At 45.3% G+C, this 21,398-nt stretch overlaps 5 protein-coding genes across 5 annotated transcripts; 3 read left to right on the top strand and 2 right to left on the bottom strand.

Moving 5' to 3' along the window:
- Positions 1-188: 188 nt before the first annotated feature.
- On the top strand, positions 189-599 carry LOC142663045 (histone H3). The gene has a single exon (XM_075841342.1). It carries the CDS (start codon positions 189-191, stop codon positions 597-599), a length of 411 nt encoding a protein of 136 aa, XP_075697457.1.
- A 2,806-nt stretch (positions 600-3,405) lies between these two features.
- LOC142663044 (histone H2A type 1-like) lies at positions 3,406-3,798 on the bottom strand. Its single transcript, XM_075841340.1, has one exon. The coding sequence runs from the start codon at positions 3,796-3,798 to the stop codon at positions 3,406-3,408; it is 393 nt and encodes a 130-aa protein (XP_075697455.1).
- A 319-nt stretch (positions 3,799-4,117) lies between these two features.
- Positions 4,118-4,498, top strand: LOC142663043 (histone H2B 1.1). The gene has a single exon (XM_075841339.1). It carries the CDS (start codon positions 4,118-4,120, stop codon positions 4,496-4,498), a length of 381 nt encoding a protein of 126 aa, XP_075697454.1.
- Positions 4,499-6,411: 1,913 nt separating this feature from the next.
- Positions 6,412-6,804, top strand: LOC142663369 (histone H2A type 1). The gene has a single exon (XM_075841974.1). The coding sequence runs from the start codon at positions 6,412-6,414 to the stop codon at positions 6,802-6,804; it is 393 nt and encodes a 130-aa protein (XP_075698089.1).
- A 1,521-nt stretch (positions 6,805-8,325) lies between these two features.
- On the bottom strand, positions 8,326-8,637 carry LOC142663386 (histone H4). Its single transcript, XM_075841992.1, has one exon. The coding sequence runs from the start codon at positions 8,635-8,637 to the stop codon at positions 8,326-8,328; it is 312 nt and encodes a 103-aa protein (XP_075698107.1).
- Positions 8,638-21,398: the final 12,761 nt, after the last annotated feature.

Genomic DNA, 21,398 nt, shown 5'->3' with positions numbered 1-21,398 from the left:
CCTCTTCGGAACGGTGATTGGTCGCGAATATCACATTTGCTTTGTCGGGCGCATATTTTTTATGAACAAGCCAATAGAATGTAGGGGTGTGCCTTTCATGGACCAATGAGGACACGCTCAAGTGTATAAATACTCTGCTCTGTCCTCTCCTCGTATCAGTTTACAAGTGTGCACGTTGATATAGAGCTATGGCCAGAACAAAGCAGACTGCGCGTAAATCCACCGGCGGGAAAGCGCCCCGCAAGCAGCTGGCTACTAAAGCTGCACGGAAGAGCGCTCCCGCTACCGGCGGAGTGAAGAAGCCTCATCGTTACCGCCCGGGCACAGTCGCTCTCCGTGAAATCCGCCGCTACCAGAAGTCCACCGAGCTTCTTATCCGTAAGCTGCCCTTCCAGCGCCTGGTGCGAGAGATCGCTCAGGACTTCAAGACCGATCTGCGCTTCCAGAGCTCAGCAGTCATGGCTCTGCAGGAGGCCAGCGAGGCTTATCTGGTCGGACTGTTTGAGGATACCAACCTGTGCGCCATCCACGCCAAGAGGGTCACCATCATGCCCAAAGACATTCAACTGGCCCGCAGGATCCGTGGGGAGAGGGCTTAGGGCTGAACCCGGCACCGACTACAACACAAAGGCTCTTTTCAGAGCCACCAAATCCTCCCTCAAACGAGCTGAATCCTTTTCATCCGTTATTCTACCGGGGCGCTGGCTTCTCTGTGCTCTGCTATTAATATGTGGAGGTGCCATGTTAACCCTTTCAGTGCTTAGTTAGCTCCATTTACACTATAGCCAGTCCCCGTCTCTAGCACTCACGTTATCCGGCCCTTTCAGCAGTCCTGTCATGTGTTATGCCGGGTGTCTGCGCTGTATTCATCACCTCCCTCTCCGGCTGTATCGCAGTGATAACACGCCCCACTCCTCACTGGTGACCGCACATCGCTCTTCCTATAATAACCTCCGCTGCTGCTGCGAGGAATGACGCCGTTATGTGCGGCTAATCATCCTCCGCTGACCAGTGTGTGCGGAGTCCTTGTTCCCTACTCCTTGTAAAGGCAAACCAGGCGCAGCGTGTAGGGTGGGGGAGCAGGTATCCTCCGCCCGGTGTGAACACAAGCGCAGGGGAATTCTACTCTTATTCTGTGAGGTCATGATCATCGGGTGTAGTCCTGGTCACCGTTGTAAATCAGAGATCTAAACGCATTAACACTGCCCGAGTCCTCTCCTCCCTATTCATTCTATAAAGCCGTTGTGCTGGTGGCCTGAGGGGTGATCTGCGGGCACACAAATCCTGAACCTGACGGCAGATAACGAGCAGCCGCCATACTAATCCAAGACGTCACGCTTGTTCCTTGTTTCCCTTAACATTACTCTTTAGATTTGGGGCAGATAGAGTTTACACAGCAGTCGCGCTATAAGCGGGAAAAGAGCGGCCACATCCTCTATAAATCAGCTATGATGTCTGCTGGTGACCGCTCGTGTATCATCTGAGCAGCGACCTTCTACTTCTATATACACGGTGGTAGGGGCTTCAGTATCACGTCCGTCTTCCAGTGAGGAGCCGGATATGTGGACTGCAGTGTGTCCCCTAATAGCGTCCTAGAAGTTAATGTGAAGGGAAAGAGTACCTTAGTGCTATACTTGCTGGCGAGTGATCCTCCGGCAGGAAAACACATCCTCGTAGCGGCGCTGCCGGACGCCGTTTGTGCCGATGCCTGCACGTACAGGAGTGGCAGAAACTCACCGCTGAATATCCGCTCAGTTGCTCATAGCGCTGTATAAGCCCACGAGCAGCGGATCAAACAGCTGACTTGCGGTGTTGCTTCTTCGGCGTCCAGCTTGCTGCTGGGCAACGTGCTTTCCGCAATCCTTGGAGAGAGGGCCAGTGTTTTCTTAGCTGCTGTCACTGCTACTAATGTTACCAGATTCTTACAACAAACAATAAATCTGTTACTGGGACCAACTTTGACACAAGTATCGGCTCGGCCCGTATCTCATTCTGCCGGACGGCTGGGATTAATAAGGCTGCTGGCAATAAATCTGTTAACCTCTAGTACTAATAATGACTCTGTCTGCTGTCCCTATATAGGACTCACTTTATTACAGTAACGCGTGCAGTTTCTTGCAGAGCAACATTTAGTGAGACGCATTCAATGAATGAAAAAGGAGAAACTGATGCAGCTGATACGGCACTTTACAAGAGCAAAACCAAATGTTGGAGGGGCCGTGTTTTCCAAGCTGCTCTCATTGCTACAAATGTATAATCGAGCTGCTGGCAATACAATGACAGGAAACAGAATGCACCTATTTCTACTTCGTACTAACACTGTGCGTTGTCTATACTTAGGACTGACCTCATCCCACTAACGCATGAAGTTGCTGCAGAGTAACATTTACTGAGACGCATTCAGAGAATGAAAAGGACAAATTGATGCAGCTCTATTCAGAAGTAACATCTAATATCAGCGCTCCAATAGTGCGGTACTTGAAGGAGACGAACATTACAGCCCAGTTTGTCCCCTTTATGCCCCCACTTTTGATATTTGATTTATGTACCTTTCCCTTTTATTCCCCTTCATCTACGATAAGTCACAATGCTGAATGGGATTTGTTCATTAAATGGGGTGTTCTCTACACAGGGACCGTTCACCCCATCCCTGTTAGGTAGAATATACCTCTAAGCTCGTTTTATTGATCTATAATTTTTCTTAATTCGAGAGATCCTTTGATCCGTGCGCTTCTTGCCCTTCTCTTCCCCTCCCTTTTTCATTTGTTCACATTTAGTTGGTGGTGTACACCAGGGCAGAATTAGAAGCAATATGAGTCCTTGAGAGGAATGGTTTGAACCCCAGATAGCGTCTCCTGTGTATATAAAGCATTGCCGCAGACCCCTCGTAGGACTTTTGTAGTTTAGGAACTGCTCTTATCCGTACATGACGCGGGGATGGAATCTTCGTCTAAACACCTGGGATGATGGTGGTTATACTCCAGGAGGACCGAACTGTGACAAAGCTCTTGAGACTGGAAGATAGAATTTAAGATATTATGTAGTCGGGGACGGGTTGTAGATTGTGAACATGAATCACTGGAGTAGTTGTACTATTAATGTGTCCTGTACAGTATAGTTAGTGCACCAATGAGGACAGCGCCACCATCTACACGAGGCAGTAGTGAATGTATAGGTCATGAGTAACGCAGAAGTTCTACACCCACCCACCCACCCTACGGCTTCCTCTTCAATGTGAAACCCTGCGGTATATGAATTCATATGGGTAGATCGCTGTACAAGCAGAGCCACTTATCTGGCGCAGAACGTTTACATATCGGAGATCAGCGGTGAGAGCTCTGTTCTAAGGATCACGTGGGCGGCTCTTAAAAGAGCCTTTGTGGTTAAATGTGGGATAAGCGGCGCTCACTTGCTCTTAGCGCTTTTGCTGCTCTCGGTCTTCTTGGGCAGCAGAACGGCCTGGATGTTGGGCAGGACGCCTCCCTGAGCGATGGTCACACCACCCAGCAGCTTGTTGAGCTCCTCGTCATTGCGCACGGCCAGCTGCAGGTGACGGGGGATGATTCGGGTCTTCTTGTTGTCCCGGGCGGCATTTCCGGCCAGTTCCAGGATCTCAGCGGTCAAATATTCAAGCACAGCGGCCATGTAAACCGGAGCGCCGGCGCCCACCCTCTGAGCGTAGTTGCCCTTGCGGAGAAGTCTGTGCACACGACCGACAGGGAACTGAAGTCCAGCCCGGGATGAGCGGGTCTTGGCTTTAGCCCGCACTTTGCCTCCCTGTTTACCACGTCCAGACATCGCTAAAGGAGAGAAATGTCCTATTCGTATCTTAACAATCACCCCCTTTCTGCTGCCTTTTATAAGCTACTGCACCGCTCACCAGCTCCTGGGATTGGAGAGATTTAAAGCCACCAACAGAGAACAGACTCGTGGAAACCACCAATTAGCTGCATTGGGAGTGGCTTATGACGATTCCATAGGTCACATGACTTGCTCTTCCAGTAGAACAGTGGTCAGGCAGCGTTGCTCATTTGCATAGCCCGTGTATAAATACAGCAGCGGTGGGAGGGTAAAGCATTCCATTATCTCAGTTGCGAGCAGATCGCAGTGTGTTAGCATGCCTGAGCCCGCCAAGTCTGCCCCAGCGCCCAAGAAGGGCTCCAAGAAAGCTGTGACCAAGACACAGAAGAAGGACGGCAAGAAGCGGAGAAAGAGCAGGAAGGAGAGCTACGCCATTTACGTGTACAAGGTGCTCAAGCAGGTCCACCCTGACACCGGCATCTCGTCCAAGGCTATGGGCATCATGAACTCCTTCGTCAATGACATCTTCGAGCGCATCGCAGGGGAAGCCTCCCGCCTGGCTCACTACAACAAGCGCTCCACCATCACCTCCCGGGAGATCCAGACTGCCGTGCGCCTGCTGCTGCCTGGAGAGCTGGCCAAGCACGCCGTGTCCGAGGGCACCAAGGCTGTCACCAAGTACACCAGCGCCAAGTAATGTGCCCCGTCCCTGCAGTAAGAACACAAAGGCTCTTCTAAGAGCCGCCCACCTTGTCTACAACAGAGCTGTGCCTGCTATTGTCTGGCCTCCCGCTAGTCTCCCTGTTCTATGTGCGGCCGCTCTCGTGTCGGTGCAGATGCTGCTTCATACATTATGTGGCTGCCGGACAGGGAGGGACATTGTCGCGTGTGAGGAAGCCGGGACACGGATCCTGCGGGCAGATGACCCGTCCCAATATCACACTGTCCAGAAACAACGGAACATTTCTACACTAGGAGACGGAAGGAAGCATGGGACATCTGTAAATAACAATGATGAGGGTAGTAGTCAGATTTATAACAGATGCCAGGGAAACTGCTTGTCGACGATAGAGAACAAGCAATCACACTGGCGAGGACTGGATAAAGGGTGGTTATTGTAATACAGGCGGAGCAGACTCTGGTGTATCCTCTGTGCCGTGTATTGTAATACAAGTGGAGCAGACTGGTGTCTCCTCTGTACCGGGTATTGCAATACAAGTGGAGCAGACTCTGGTGTCTCCTCTGTACCGGGTATTGCAATACAAGTGGAGCAGACTCTGGTGTCTCCTCTGTGTCGGGTATTGCAATATAAGTGGAGCAGACTCTGGTGTCTCCTCTGTACCGGGTATTGTAATACAGGCGGAGCAGACTCTGGTGTCTCCTCTGTGCCTGGTATTGCAATACAGACTTTGCTGTTACAATAATCTTGCACAAAACAACAAAGTTTGCTCCACCCGTATTACAATACCCGTTTTTTTTTTTTGGTGCAAGGTTATTGTAGCCGCAAACTCTAGTGTGTTGAGTCGTTATTGTAATACAGGTCGAAAAGCCTCTATTTCTTGTCTGTGAGGGCTTCTTTTAATACAGGTGGAGCAGACTCTGGTGTTTGTGCCTGGTTATTGGAGGAGCAGTCTCTGGTGACTTCTACACGCTGTAATGGAACAGGGACATAATGCCGGTAATATGAGGGAGCAGGGACATAATGCCTGTAATATGAGGGAACAGGGACAAAATGGCGGTAAGATGAGGGAACAAGGACATAATGCCGGGAATATGAAGGAACAGGGACATAATGCCTGTAATATGAAGGAACAAGGACATGATGCCTGTAATATGAGGGAACAGGGATATAATGCCTGTAAGATTAGGGAACAGGGACATATTACCGGCATTATGTCCCTGTTCCCTCCTACATAGGACATAATGCCTGTAATATGAGGGAGCAGGGACATAATGCCGGTAATATGAGGGAACAGGGACATAATGTCTGGAAGATGAGGGAACAGGGACATGTTACCGGCATTGTGTCCCTGTACCCTCCTACAAAGGACATAATGCCAGTTATATGAGGGAACAGGGACATAATGCCGGTAATTCGGGAACGATACGGATGTAATAAAGACGTGTTACATGTTTGTACGTAACCACCTTTATACTGGAGATTGGTACGTTTGAATTGTGCGTTTCATGGTATCGTTGGATGTAGAAGAATCAGCCCGTGCAGCCCGCAGATAACAAGACCCTAATGCAGCAGCAGCAGCTCTGCGCTACTCTGTTGTAGACTTGGTGGGGGCTCTTAGAAGAGCCTTTGGGTCCTTCCTGCAGGGACGGGGCACATTACTTGGCGCCTAATGAGCAGAATCCGCAGCTGCTGCTTTATTCCTGCTCCATTCGAGTTCAGGCGGGAGATGTTCCTATTGGTAGAGACAGAGGAGGGGGCGTGGTGTTATCTGCGAGTCTATAGAAATATTCTACTTCCTCATTGGCTACAGCGTCTGGCGTTGAATATCAGTTTTAGATGCGGCCAATCAGAGAAGAAGCTCTCTGCTCCATCCGGGTATAAGAAGTGACGGTGGGAGCGCAGCCGTTAGATCTGATCAGATAATAGACATGTCTGGAAGAGGAAAGCAAGGAGGCAAAGTGCGGGCTAAAGCCAAGACCCGCTCATCCCGGGCAGGACTTCAGTTCCCTGTCGGTCGTGTGCACAGACTTCTCCGCAAGGGTAACTACGCTGAGAGGGTCGGCGCCGGCGCTCCGGTCTACCTGGCCGCTGTGCTGGAATATCTGACCGCTGAGATCCTGGAACTGGCCGGAAATGCCGCCCGGGACAACAAGAAGACCCGAATCATCCCCCGTCACCTGCAGCTGGCCGTGCGCAATGACGAGGAGCTCAACAAGCTGCTGGGTGGTGTGACCATCGCTCAGGGAGGCGTCCTGCCCAACATCCAGGCCGTTCTGCTGCCCAAGAAGACCGAGAGCAGCAAAAGCGCCAAGAGCAAGTGAGCGCCGCTTATCCCACATTTAACCACAAAGGCTCTTTTAAGAGCCGCCCACATGGTCCTTAGAACAGAGCTCTCACCGCTGATCTCCGATATGTAAACGTTCTGCGCCAAATAAGTGGCTCTGCTTGTACAGAAATCTACCCATATCAATTCATATACCGCGTGGTTTCACATTGAAGAGGAAGCCGTAGGGTGGGTGGGTGTAGAACCGCGTTACTCATGACCTATACATTCACTACTGCCTCGTGCAGATGGTGGCGCTGTCCTCATTGGTGCACTAACTATACTGTACAGAACACATTAATAGTACAACTACTCCAGTGATTCGTGTTCATGATCTACAACCCGTCCCCGACTACATAGTGTCTTAAATTATATCTTCCAGTCTCACTGGATTCTTCGAATGCGTCTCAGTAAATGTTACTCTGCAGCAACTTCATGCGTTAGTGGGATGAGGTCAGTCCTAAGTATAGACAACGCACAGTGTTAGTACGAAGTAGAAATAGGTGCATTCTGTTTCCTGTCATTGTATTGCCAGCAGCTCGATTATACCAGCAGTCTGGCAAAGTGACATACAAGACAATGCAAGTCCATACTTATGTGGAACTTGGTGCTACAAATTGGTAGTTTGTTTTGAAAATCTCGTAACATTTGTAGCAATGAGAGCAGCTTGGAAAACACGGCCCCTCCAACATTGGGTTTTGCTCTTGTAAAATGCCGTATCAGCTGCATCAGTTTTGTACTTTTTCAATCATTGAATGCGTCTCACTAAATGTTGCTCTGCAAGAAACTGCACGCGTTACTGTAATAAAGTGAGTCCTATATAGGGACAGCAGACAGAGTCATTATTAGTACTAGAGGTTAACAGATTTATTGCCAGCAGCCTTATTAATCCCAGCCGTCCGGCAGAATGAGATACGAGCCGAGCCGATACTTGTGTCAAAGTTGGTCCCAGTAACAGATTTATTGTTTGTTGTAAGAATCTGGTAACATTAGTAGCAGTGACAGCAGCTAAGAAAACACTGGCCCTCTCTCCAAGGATTGCGGAAAGCACGTTGCCCAGCAGCAAGCTGGACGCCGAAGAAGCAACACCGCAAGTCCGCTGTTTGATCCACTGCTCGTGTGCTTATACAGCGCTATGAGCAACTGAGCGGATATTCAGCGGTGTTTCTGCCACTCCTGTACGTGCAGGCATCGGCACAAACGGCGTCCGGCAGCGCCGCTACGAGGAGGTGTTTTCCTGCCTGAGGATCACTCGCCAGCAAGTATAGCACTAAGGTACTCTCCCTTCACATTAACTTCTAGGACGCTATTAGGGGACACACTGCAGTCCACATATCCGGCTCCTCACTGGAAGACGGACGTGATACTGAAGCCCCTACCCCCGTGTATATAGAAGTAGAAGGTCACTGCTCAGATACACGAGCGGTCACCAGCAGACATCATAGCTGATCTATAGAGGATGTGGCGGCTCTGAGAAGAGCCTTTGTGTTGTGTAAAATGGAGCTGAGCAGGAGCGGATTTAACCTCCGAAGCCATAGAGAGTGCGGCCCTGGCGTTTGAGCGCGTACACCACGTCCATAGCGGTGACGGTCTTCCTCTTGGCGTGCTCGGTGTAGGTGACGGCGTCACGGATGACGTTCTCCAGGAAAACCTTCAGGACGCCGCGAGTCTCTTCATAGATGAGACCGGAGATGCGTTTGACGCCTCCCCTGCGAGCTAGACGGCGGATGGCAGGCTTGGTGATGCCCTGGATGTTATCACGGAGCACCTTCCTATGCCGCTTGGCACCGCCCTTTCCGAGTCCTTTTCCTCCTTTACCACGACCAGACATCCTGTCAGCTGAAGCTGAAGAGAAATATAGTACCGACAACCGCGGGGCGCGTCTTTATATAGACCTTATGTGGACCAGAGAGAGAACTGTTAAACATGTCACTTCCGGGGCGTTTCAATCAGTAAATTCACATTACCAATCCCTCCCCCTCCCTTTGATTGGCTTAACTCAGATTTTGAATTGCAAGCTCATTTTACAATACCGGCCGCTCTTTTCCCGCTTCTACTTGTACTTTCATATTACCGGCATTATGTCCCTGTTCCTTCATATTACAGGCATTATGTCCCTGTTCCTTCATATTACAGGCATTATATCACTGTTCCTTCATATTAACGGCATTATGTCCCTGTTCCTTCATATTATCGGCATTATGTCCCTGTTCCCTTATCTTACCGGCATTACGTCACTGTTCCTTCATATTACCGGCATTATGTCCCTGTTCCTTCATATTACCGGCATTATGTCCCTGTTCTTTCATATTAAGGGCATTATGTCCCTGTTCCCTTATCTTACCGGCATTACGTCACTGTTCCTTCATATTACCGGCATTATGTCCCTGTTCCTTCATATAACCGGCATTGTGTCCCTATTCCCTCATCTGAACCGGCATTATGTGCCTGTTCCGTCATCTTACCGGAATTATGTCCCTGTTCCTTCATCTTACCGGGATTACGTCACTGTTCCTTCATATTACCGGCATTAGGTCCCTGTTTCTTAATATTATCGGCATTACGTCCCTGTACCTTCATATTACCGGCATTATGTCCCTGATCCTTCATATTACCGGCATTTTTTTCCTGTTCCTTCATTTTACTGCCATTATGTCCACTGAAGGAGGGTACAGGGACATAATGCCGGTAATATGTCCCTGTTCCGTCTTACAGGCATTATGTCCCTGTTACTTCATATTACCGGCTTCATGTCACTGTTCTCTCATATTACAGACATTATGTCCCTGTTCCCTCATATTACCGGCATTACGTCCCTGCTCCTTCATATTATCGGCACTACGTCCCTGTTTCTTCATATTACCAGAATTGCGTCCCTATTCCTTCATATTACCGGCATTATGTCCCTATTCCTTCATATTACCGGCATTATGTCCTTGTTCCTCCATATTAGAGGCATGATGTCCCTGTTCCTTCATATTACCGGCATTAAGTCCCTGTTCGCTCATCTTACCGGCATTATGCCTCTGTTCCCTCATCTTACCGGCATTATGTGCCTGTTCCTTCATATTAATGGCATTATGTCCCTGTTCCTTCATATTACCAGCTTTATGTCCCTGTTCTCTCATATTACAGACATTATGTCCCTGTTCCCTCATATTACCGGCATTACGTCCCTGCTCCTTCATATTATCGGCATTACGTCCCTGTTTCTTCATATTACCAGCATTACGTCCCAGTACCTTCATATTACCAGAATTGCGTCCCTATTCCTTCATATTACCGGCATTATGTCCCTGTTCCTTCATATTACAAGCATTATGTCCATGTTCCTTCATATTACAGGCATTTTGTCCCTGTTCCTTCATATTACAGGCATTATGTCCCTGTTCCTTCATATAACCGGCATTAAGTCCCTGTTCCCTTATATTACCGGCATTATGTCCCTGTACCCTCACCTTACCGGCATTATGTCCCTGTTCCCTCATTTGAACCGGCATTATGTGCCTGTTCCTCTATTATACCGGAATTACGTCCCTATGTCTTCATATTAATGGCATTATGTCCCTGTTCCTTCATATTACCGGCATTATGTCCCTGTTCCTTCATATTAACGGCATTATGTCCCTGTTCCCTTATCTTACCGGCATTACGTCACTGTTCCTTCATATTACCGACATTATGTCCCTATTCCTTCATATTACCGTCATTACGTCCCTGTTCCTTCATATTAACGGCATTATGTCCCTGTTCCCTTATCTTACCGGCATTACGTCACTGTTCCTTCATATTACCGACATTATGTCCTTGCTCCTTCATATTACCGACATTATGTCCCTGTTCCTTCATATTACCGAAATTGCGTCCCTATTCCTTCATATTACCGGCATTACGTCCTTGTTCCTTCATATTACAGGCATTATGTCCCTGTTCCTTCATATAACCGGCATTAAGTCCCTGTTCGCTCATCTTACCGGCATTATGCCCCTGTTCCCTCATTATACCGGCATTATATCCCTATTCCCTCATCTGAACCGGCATTATGTGCCTGTTCCTTCATCTTACCGGGATTACGTCACTGTTCCTCCATATTACCGGAATTATGTCCCTATTCCTTCATATTACCGGTATTACGTCCCTGTTCCTTCATATTACCGGCATTAAGTCCCTATTTCTTAATATTATCGGCATTACGTCCCTGTTCCTTCATATTACCAGAATTGCGTCCCTATTCCTTCATATTACTGGCATTATGTCCCTGTTCCTTCATATAACCGGCATTAAGTCCCTGTTCCCTCATCTTACCGGCATTATGTCCCTGTTCCCTCATCTTACAGGCATTATGTCCCTGTTCCCTCATTTGAATCGGAATTACGTCCCTGTTCCTTCATGTTAACGGCATTACGTTCCTGCTCCTTCATATTATCGGCTTTACGTCCCTGTTCCTTCATATTATCGGCATTACGTCCCTGTTCCTTCATATTATCGGCATTATGTCCCTGCTCCCTCATATTATCGGCATTACGTCCCTGTCCCTTCATATTATCGGCATTACGTCCCTGTTCCTTCATATTATCGGCATTATGTCCCTGTTCCTTCATATTATCGGCATTACGTCCCTGTTCCTTCATATTATCGGCATTACGTCCCTGTTCCTTCATATTATCGGCATTATGTCCCTGTTCCTTCATATTATCTGCATTACGTCCCTTTTCCCTCACCTTACCGGCATTTTGTCCCTGTTCCCTCATCTTACCGGCATTTTGTCCCTGTTCCCTCATCTTACAGGCATTATGTCCCTGTTCTCTCATCTTACCGGGATTACGTCACTGTTCCTCCATATTACCGGCATTATGTCCCTATTCCCTCATCTTACCGGCATTATGTCCCTGTTCCCTCATTTGAACCGGCATTACGCCCCTGTTCCTTCATATTAACGGCATTACGCCCCTGCTCCTTCATATTATCGGCATTACGTCCCTGTTTCTTCATATTATCGGCATTATGTCCCTGCTCCCTCATATTATCGGCATTACGTCCCTGTTCCTTCATATTATCGGCATTACGTCCCTGTTCCTTCATATTATCTGCATTATGTCCCTGTTCCTTCATATTATCTGCATTACATCCCTTTTCCCTCACCTTACCGGCATTTTGTCCCTGTTCCCTCATCTTACCGGCATTTTGTCCCTGTTCCCTCATCTTACAGGCATTATGTCCCTGTTCTCTCATCTTACCGGCATTATGTCCCTGTTCCTTCATATTACCGGCATTATGTCCCTGTTCCTTCATATTACCAGCATTATTTCCCTGTTCCTTCATATTATCGCCATTATGTCCCTGTTCCTTCATATTATCGGCATTATTTGCCTATTCCTTCATATTATCGGCATTATGTCCCTGTTCCTTCATATTATCGGCATTATGTCCCTGTTCCTTCATATTATCGGCATTATGTCCCTGTTCCTTCATATTATCGGCATTATTTTCCTGTTCCTTCATATTATCGGCATTATGTCCCTGTTCCTTCATATTATCGGCATTATGTCCCTGTTCCTTCATATTATCGGCATTATGTCCCTGTTCCTTCATATTACAGGCATTATGTCCCTGTTCCTTCATATTACAGGCATTATTTCCCTGTTCCTTCATATTACAGGCATTATTTCCCTGTTCCTTCATATTATCGGCATTATGTCCCTGTTCCTTCATATTACAGGCATTATGTCCCTGTTCCTTCATATTACAGGCATTATGTCCCTGTTCCTTCATATTACAGGCATTATCTCCTTGTTCCTTCATATTACCGGCATTATGTCCCTTTTCCTTCATATTACAGGCATTATGTCCTTGTTCCTTCATATTACCGGCATTATGTCCCAATTCCTTCATATTACCGGCATTATGTCCCTGTTACCTCATCTTACCGGTATTATGTCCCTGTTCCTTCATATTACCGGCATTATGTTCCTGTTCCTTCATATTACCGGCATTATGTCCCTGTTCCTTCATATTACAGGCATTATTTCCCTGTTCCTTCATATTACAGGCATTATGTCCCTGTTCCTTCATATTACAGGCATTATGTCCCTGTTCCTTCATATTACAGGCATTATCTCCTTGTTCCTTCATATTACCGGCATTATGTCCCTTTTCCTTCATATTACAGGCATTATGTCCTTGTTCCTTCATATTACCGGCATTATGTCCCTGTTCCTTCATATTACCGGCTTTATGTCCATGTTCCTTCATATTACCGGCATTATGTCCCTATTCCTTCATATTACCGGCATTATGTCCCTGTTACCTCATCTTACCGGTATTATGTCCCTGTTCCTTCATATTACCGGCATTATGTTCCTGTTCCTTCATATTACCGGCATTATGTCTCTGTACCCTCATATTACCGGCATTATGTCCCTGTTCCTTCATACTATAGGCATTATTTTCCTGTTCCTTCATATTACAGGCATTATGTCCCTGTTCCCTCATTTTACAGGCATTTTGACCCTGTTCCTTCATATTACAGGCATTATGTTCCTGTTCCCTCATCTTACCGGCATTATGTCCCGGTTCCCTCATCTTACCGGCATTATGTCCCTGTTCCTTCATATTACCGGCATTATGTCCTTGTTCCTTCATATTACCGGCATTATGTCCCTGTTCCTTCATATTACCGGCATTATGTCCATGTACCCTCATATTACAGACATTATGTCCCTTTTCCCTCATCTTACAGGCATTATGTCCCTGTTCCCTCATGTTACCGGCATTACGTCCCTGTTCCTCCATATTACCGGCATTATGTCCCCTTTCCTTCATATTACCGGCTTTATTTCCCTGTTCCTTCATATTACCGCCATTATGTCTCTGTTCCTTCATATTACAGGCATTTTGTCCCTGTGCCTTCATATTACCGGAATTATGACTATGTTCCTTCATATTACCGACATTATGTCCCTGTTCCTTCATATTACAGGCATTATGTCCCTGTTCCTTCATATGACAGGCATTATCTCCTTGTTCCTTCATATTACCTGCATTATGTCCCTGTTACTTCATATTACAGGCATTATGTCCTTGTTCCTTCATATTACCGGCATTATGTCCCTGTTCCTTCATATTACCGGCATATTGTCCCTATTCCTTCAAATTAACGGCATTATGTCCCTGTTACCTCATCTTACCGGTATTATGTCCCTGTTCCTTCATATTACCGGCATTATGTTCCTGTTCCTTTATATTACCGGCATTATGTCCCTGTTCCCTCATATTACCGGCATTATGTCCCTGTTCCTTCATACTATAGGCATTATGTCCTAGTTCCCTCATTCTACAGGCATTTTGACCCTGTTCCTTCATATTACAGGCATTATGTCCCTGTTCCCTCATATTACAGGCATTATGTCCCTTTTCCTTCATATTATAGGTATTATGTCCCATTTTATAGGCATTTTGACCCTGTTCCTTCATATTACAGGCATAATGTTCATTTTCCCTCATCTTACCGCCATTATGTCCCGGTTCCCTCATCTTACCGGCATTATGTCCCTGTTCCTTCATATTACTGGCATTATGTCCTTGTTCCTTCATATTACAGGCATTATGTCCCTGTTCCTTCATATTACCGGCATTATGTCCATGTTCCCTCATATTTCAGACATTATGTCCCTTTTCCCTCATCTTACAGGCATTATGTCCCTGTTCCCTCATGTTACCGGCATTACGTCCCTGTTCCTCCATATTACCGGCATTATGTCCCTGTTCCTTCATATTACCACCATTATGTCCCTGTTCCCTCATCTTACAGGCATTATGTCCCTGTTCCTCCATATTACCGACATTATGTCCCTGTTCCCTCATATTACCGGCATTATGTCCCTGTTCCCTCATGTTACTGGCATTACGTCCCTGTTCCTCAATATTACCGACATTACGTCCCTGTTCCTTCATATTACAGGCATTATCTCCTTTTTCCTTCATATTACCGGCATTATGTCCCTGTTCCTTCATATTACCGGCATTACGTCCCTGTTCCTTTATATTACTGACATTATGTCCCTGTTCCTTCATATTACAGGCATTTTGTCCCTGTGCCTTCATATTACCGGAATTATGACTATGTTCCTTCATATTACCGACATTATGTCCCTGTTCCTTCATATGACAGGCATTATCTCCTTGTTCCTTCATATTACCGGCATTATGTCCCTGTTCCTTCATATTACAGGCATTATGTCCTTGTTCCTTCATATTACCGGCATTATGTCCCTGTTCCTTCATATTACCGGCATTATGTCCCTATTCCTTCATATTACCGGCATTATGTCCCTGTTACCTCATCTTACCGGTATTATGTCCCTGTTCCTTCATATTACCGGCATTATGTTCCTGTTCCTTTATATTACCGGCATTATGTCCCTGTTCCCTCATATTACCGGCATTATGTCCCTGTTCCTTCATACTATAGGCATTATGTCCTTGTTCCCTCATTCTACAGGCATTTTGACCCTGTTCCTTCATATTACCGGCATTATGTCCCTGTTCCTTCATATTACAGGCATTATGTCCTTGTTCCTTCATATTACCGGCATTATGTCCCTGTTCCTTCATATTACCGGCATTATGTCCCTATTCCTTCATATTACCGGCATTATGTCCCTGTTACCTCATCTTACCGGTATTATGTCCCTGTTCCTTCATATTACCGGCATTATGTTCCTGTTCCTTTATATTACCGGCATTATGTCCCTGTTCCCTCATATTACCGGCATTATGTCCCTGTTCCTTCATACTATAGGCATTATGTCCTTGTTCCCTCATTCTACAGGCATTTTGACCCTGTTCCTTCATATTACAGGCATTATGTCCCTGTTCCTTCATATTACAGGCATAATGTCCCTGTTCCCTCATCTTACAGGCATTATGTCCCTGTTCCTTCATATTACAGGCATTATGTCCCTGTTCCTTCATATTATAGGCATTATGTCCCTGTTCCCTCATATTACAGGCATTATGTCCCTGTTCCTTCATATTATAGGCATTATGTCCCTGTTCCCTCATATTACAGGCATTATGTCCCTGTTCCTTCATATTAAAGGCATTATGTCCCTGTTCCCTCATCTTACCGGCATTATGTCCCTGATCCTTCATATTACCGACATTATGTCCTTGTTCCTTCATATTAGCGGCATTATGTCCCTGTTCCTTCATATTACAGGCATTATGATCCTGTTCCTTCATATTACCGGCATTATGTCCCTGTTCCCTCATCTTACCAGCATTATGTCCCTGTTCCTTCATATTAGCGGCATTATGTCCCTGTTCCTTTATATTACCGACATTATGTCCCTGTTCCCTCATATTACAGGCATAATATCCCTGTTCCCTCATATTACTGGCATTATGTCCCCTGAAGAAGGGTGCAGGAACAAAATGCCGGTAATATGTCCCTGTACCCTTATCTTACAGGCATTATGTCCTTGTTCCTCGTATTACCGGCATTACGTCCCTGCTCCTTCATATTGCCGGCATTATGTCCCTGTTCCTTCATATTACCAGCATTATGTCCCTGTTCCTTCATATTACCAGCATTATGTCCCTGTTCCTTCATATTACAGGCATTTTGTCCCTTTTCCTTCATATTACCGGCATTATGTCCTTTTTCCTTCATATTACCGGCATTATGTCCCTGTTCCTTCATATTACCGGCATTATGTCCATGTTCCCTCATATTACCGGCATTATGTCCCTGCTCCCTCATGTTACTGGCATTACGTCCCTGTTCCTCCATATTACCGACATTATGTCCCTGTTCCCTCATATTACCGGCTTTATGTCCCTGTTCCCTCATATTACCGGCTTTATGTCCCTGTTCCCTCATATTACAGACATTATATCCCTGTTCCCTCATATTACAGACATTATATCCCTGTTCCCTCATATTACAGGCATTATGTCCCTGTTCCCTCATATTACAGGCATTATGTCCCTGTTTCCTCATCTTACAGGCATTATGTCCCTGTTCCTTTATATTACCGGCATTATGTCCTTGTTCCTTCTAATTACCGGCATTATGTCCCTGTTCCTTCATATTACAGGCATTATATCCCTGTCCCTTCATATTACCGGCATTATGTCCCTGTTCCCTCATATTACAGGCATTATGTCCCTGTTCCTTCATATTATAGGCATTATGTCCCTGTTCCCTCATATTACTGGCATTATGTCCCGTTCCTTCATATTACCAACATTATGTCCTTGTTCCTTCATATTAGAGGCATTATGTCCCTGTTCCCTCATATTAAAGGCATTATGATTCTGTTCCTTCATATTACCGGCATTATGTCCCTGTTCCTTCATATTGCCGTCATTACGTCCCTGTTCCTTCATATTACAGGCATTATCTCCTTTTTCCTTCATATTACCGTCATTATGTCCCTGTTCCTTAATATTAACGGCATTACGTCCCTGTTCCTTTATATTACTGACATTATGTCCCTGTTCCCTCATATTACAGACATTATGTCCCTGTTCCCTCATCTTACCGGAATTATATCCCTGTTCCTTCATTTTACCGGCATTATGTCCCTGTTCCTTCATATTAGCGGCATTATGTCCCTGTTCCTTTATATTACCGACATTATGTCCCTGTTCCCTCATATTACAGGCATAATGTCCCTGTTCCCTCATATTACTGGCATTATGTCCCCTGAAGAAGGGTACAGGAACAAAATGCCGGTAATATGCCCCTGTACCCTCATCTTACAGGCATTATGTCCCTGTTCCTTCATATTACCAGCATTATGTCCCTGTTCCTTCATATTACCAGCATTATGTCCCTGTTCCTTCATATTAACAGGCATTTTGTCCCTGTTCCTTCATATTACCGGCATTATGTCCTTTTTCCTTAATATTACCGGCATTATGTCCTTGTTCCTTCATATTACCAGCATTATGTCCCTGTTCCCTCATGTTACTGGCATTACGTCCCTGTTCCTCCATATTACCGACATTATGTCCATGTTCCTTCATATTGCTGTCATTACGTCCCTGTTCCTTCATATTACAGGCATTATCTCCTTTTTCCTTCAAATTACCGGCATTATGTCCCTGTTCCTTCATATTACCGGCATTACGTCCCTGTTCCTTTATATTACCGACATTATGTCCCTGTTCCCTCATATTACAGACATTATGTTCCTGTTCCCTCATCTTACCGGCATTATATCCCTGTTCCTTCATATTACAGGCATTATGTCCCTGTTCCTTCATATTACAGGCATTATGTCCCTGTTCCCTCATCTTACCGGTATTATGTTCCTGTTCCCTCATATTACCGGCTTTATGTCCCTGTTCCCTCATATTACAGACATTATATCCCTGTTCCCTCATATTACAGACATTATATCCCTGTTCCCTCATATTACAGGCATTATGTCCCTGTTCCCTCATATTACAGGCATTATGTCCCTGTTTCCTCATCTTACAGGCATTATGTCCCTGTTCCTTTATATTACCGGCATTATGTCCTTGTTCCTTCTAATTACCGGCATTATGTCCCTGTTCCTTCATATTACAGGCATTATATCCCTGTCCCTTCATATTACCGGCATTATGTCCCTGTTCCTTCATATTACAGGCATTATATCCCTGTCCCTTCATATTACAGGCATTATGTCCCTGTTCCTTCATATTACAGGCACTATATCCCTGTCCCTTCATATTACCGGCATTATGTCCCTGTTCCCTCATATTACAGGCATTATGTCCCTGTTCCTTAATATTATAGGCATTATGTCCCTGTTCCCTCATATTACAGGCATTATGTCCCTGTTCCTTCATATTAAAGGCATTATGTCCCTGTTTCCTCATCTTACCGGCATTATGTCCCGTTCCTTCATATTACCAACATTATGTCCCTGTTCCTTCATATTACCGGCATTATGTACTTTTTCCTTCATATTACCGGCATTATGTCCCTGTTCCTTCATATTACCGGCATTATGTCCATGTTCCCTCATATTACCAGCATTATGTCCCTGTTCCCTCATGTTACTGGCATTACGTCCCTGTTCCTCCATATTACCGACATTATGTCCCTGTTCCTTCATATTGCCGTCATTACGTCCCTGTTCCTTCATATTACAGGCATTATCTACTTTTTCCTTCATATTACCGGCATTATGTCCCTGTTCCTTCATATTACCGGCATTACGTCCCTGTTCCTTTATATTACCGACATTATGTCCCTGTTCCCTCATATTAAAGACATTATGTCCCTCTTCCCTCATCTTACCGGCATTATATCCCTGTTCCTTCATATTACAGGCATTATGTCCCTGTTCCCTCATATTACAGACATTATATCCCTGTTCCCTCATATTACAGACATTATATCCCTGTTCCCTCATATTACAGGCATTATGTCCCTGTTCCCTCATATTACAGGCATTATGTCCCTGTTTCCTCATCTTACAGGCATTATGTCCCTGTTCCTTTATATTACCGGCATTATGTCCTTGTTCCTTCTAATTACCGCCATTATGTCCCTGTTCCTTCATATTACAGGCATTATATCCCTGTCCCTTCATATTACCGGCATTATGTCCCTGTTCCCTCATATTACAGGCATTATGTGCCTGTTCCTTAATATTATAGGCATTATGTCCCTGTTCCCTCATATTACAGGCATTATGTCCCTGTTCCTTCATATTATAGGCATTATGTCCCTGTTCCTTCATATTAAAGGCATTATGTCCCTGTTTCCTCATCTTACCGGCATTATGTCCCGTTCCTTCATATTACCAACATTATGTCCTTGTTCCTTCATATTAGCGGCATTATGTCCCTGTTCCTTCATATTACAGGCATTATGATTCTGTTCCTTCATATTACCGGCATTATGTCCCTGTTCCCTCATCTTACCAGCATTATGTCCCTGTTCCTTCATATTAGCGGCATTATGTCCCTGTTCCTTTATATTACCGACATTATGTCCCTGTTCCCTCATATTACAGGCATAATGTCCCTGTTCCCTCATATTACTGGCATTATGGCCCCTGAAGAAGGCTACAGGAACAAAATGCCGGTAATATGTCCCTGTACCCTCATCTTACAGGCATTATGTCCCTGTTCCTTCATATTACCAGCATTATGTCCCTGTTCCTTCATATTACCAGCATTGTGTCCCTGTTCCTTCATATTACAGGCATTTTGTCCCTGTTCCTTCATATTACCGGCATTATGTACTTTTTCCTTCATATTACCGGCATTATGTCCCTGTTCCTTCATATTACCGGCATTATGTCCATGTTCCCTCATATTACCAGCATTATGTCCCTGTTCCCTCATGTTACTGGCATTACGTCCCTGTTCCTCCATATTACCGACATTATGTCCCTGTTCCTTCATATTGCCGTCATTACGTCCCTGTTCCTTCATATTACAGGCATTATCTACTTTTTCCTTCATATTACCGGCATTATGTCCCTGTTCCTTCATATTACCGGCATTACGTCCCTGTTCCTTTATATTACCGACATTATGTCCCTGTTCCCTCATATTAAAGACATTATGTCCCTCTTCCCTCATCTTACCGGCATTATATCCCTGTTCCTTCATATTACAGGCATTATGTCCCTGTTCCCTCATATTACAGACATTATATCCCTGTTCCCTCATATTACAGACATTATATCCCTGTTCCCTCATATTACAGGCATTATGTCCCTGTTCCCTCATATTACAGGCATTATGTCCCTGTTTCCTCATCTTACAGGCATTATGTCCCTGTTCCTTTATATTACCGGCATTATGTCCTTGTTCCTTCTAATTACCGCCATTATGTCCCTGTTCCTTCATATTACAGGCATTATATCCCTGTCCCTTCATATTACCGGCATTATGTCCCTGTTCCCTCATATTACAGGCATTATGTGCCTGTTCCTTAATATTATAGGCATTATGTCCCTGTTCCCTCATATTACAGGCATTATGTCCCTGTTCCTTCATATTATAGGCATTATGTCCCTGTTCCTTCATATTAAAGGCATTATGTCCCTGTTTCCTCATCTTACCGGCATTATGTCCCGTTCCTTCATATTACCAACATTATGTCCTTGTTCCTTCATATTAGCGGCATTATGTCCCTGTTCCTTCATATTACAGGCATTATGATTCTGTTCCTTCATATTACCGGCATTATGTCCCTGTTCCCTCATCTTACCAGCATTATGTCCCTGTTCCTTCATATTAGCGGCATTATGTCCCTGTTCCTTTATATTACCGACATTATGTCCCTGTTCCCTCATATTACAGGCATAATGTCCCTGTTCCCTCATATTACTGGCATTATGTCTCTGTTCCCTCATATTACTGGCATTATATCCCTGTTCCTTCATATTACAGGCATTATGTCCCTGTTCCTTCATATTACAGGCATTATGTCCCTGTTCCCTCATATTACTGGCATTATGTCTCTGTTCCCTCATATTACCGGCATTATGTCCCTGTTCCTTCATATTACAGGCATTATGTCCCTGTTCCCTCATCTTACCGGTATTATGTTCCTGTTCCCTCATATTACCGGCT

The sequence above is a fragment of the Rhinoderma darwinii genome, chromosome 11, assembly GCF_050947455.1.
Source record: "Rhinoderma darwinii isolate aRhiDar2 chromosome 11, aRhiDar2.hap1, whole genome shotgun sequence".
In the NCBI taxonomy this organism is placed as follows: domain Eukaryota; kingdom Metazoa; phylum Chordata; class Amphibia; order Anura; family Rhinodermatidae; genus Rhinoderma; species Rhinoderma darwinii.
This window is presented reverse-complemented; position numbering and strand designations above follow the sequence as displayed.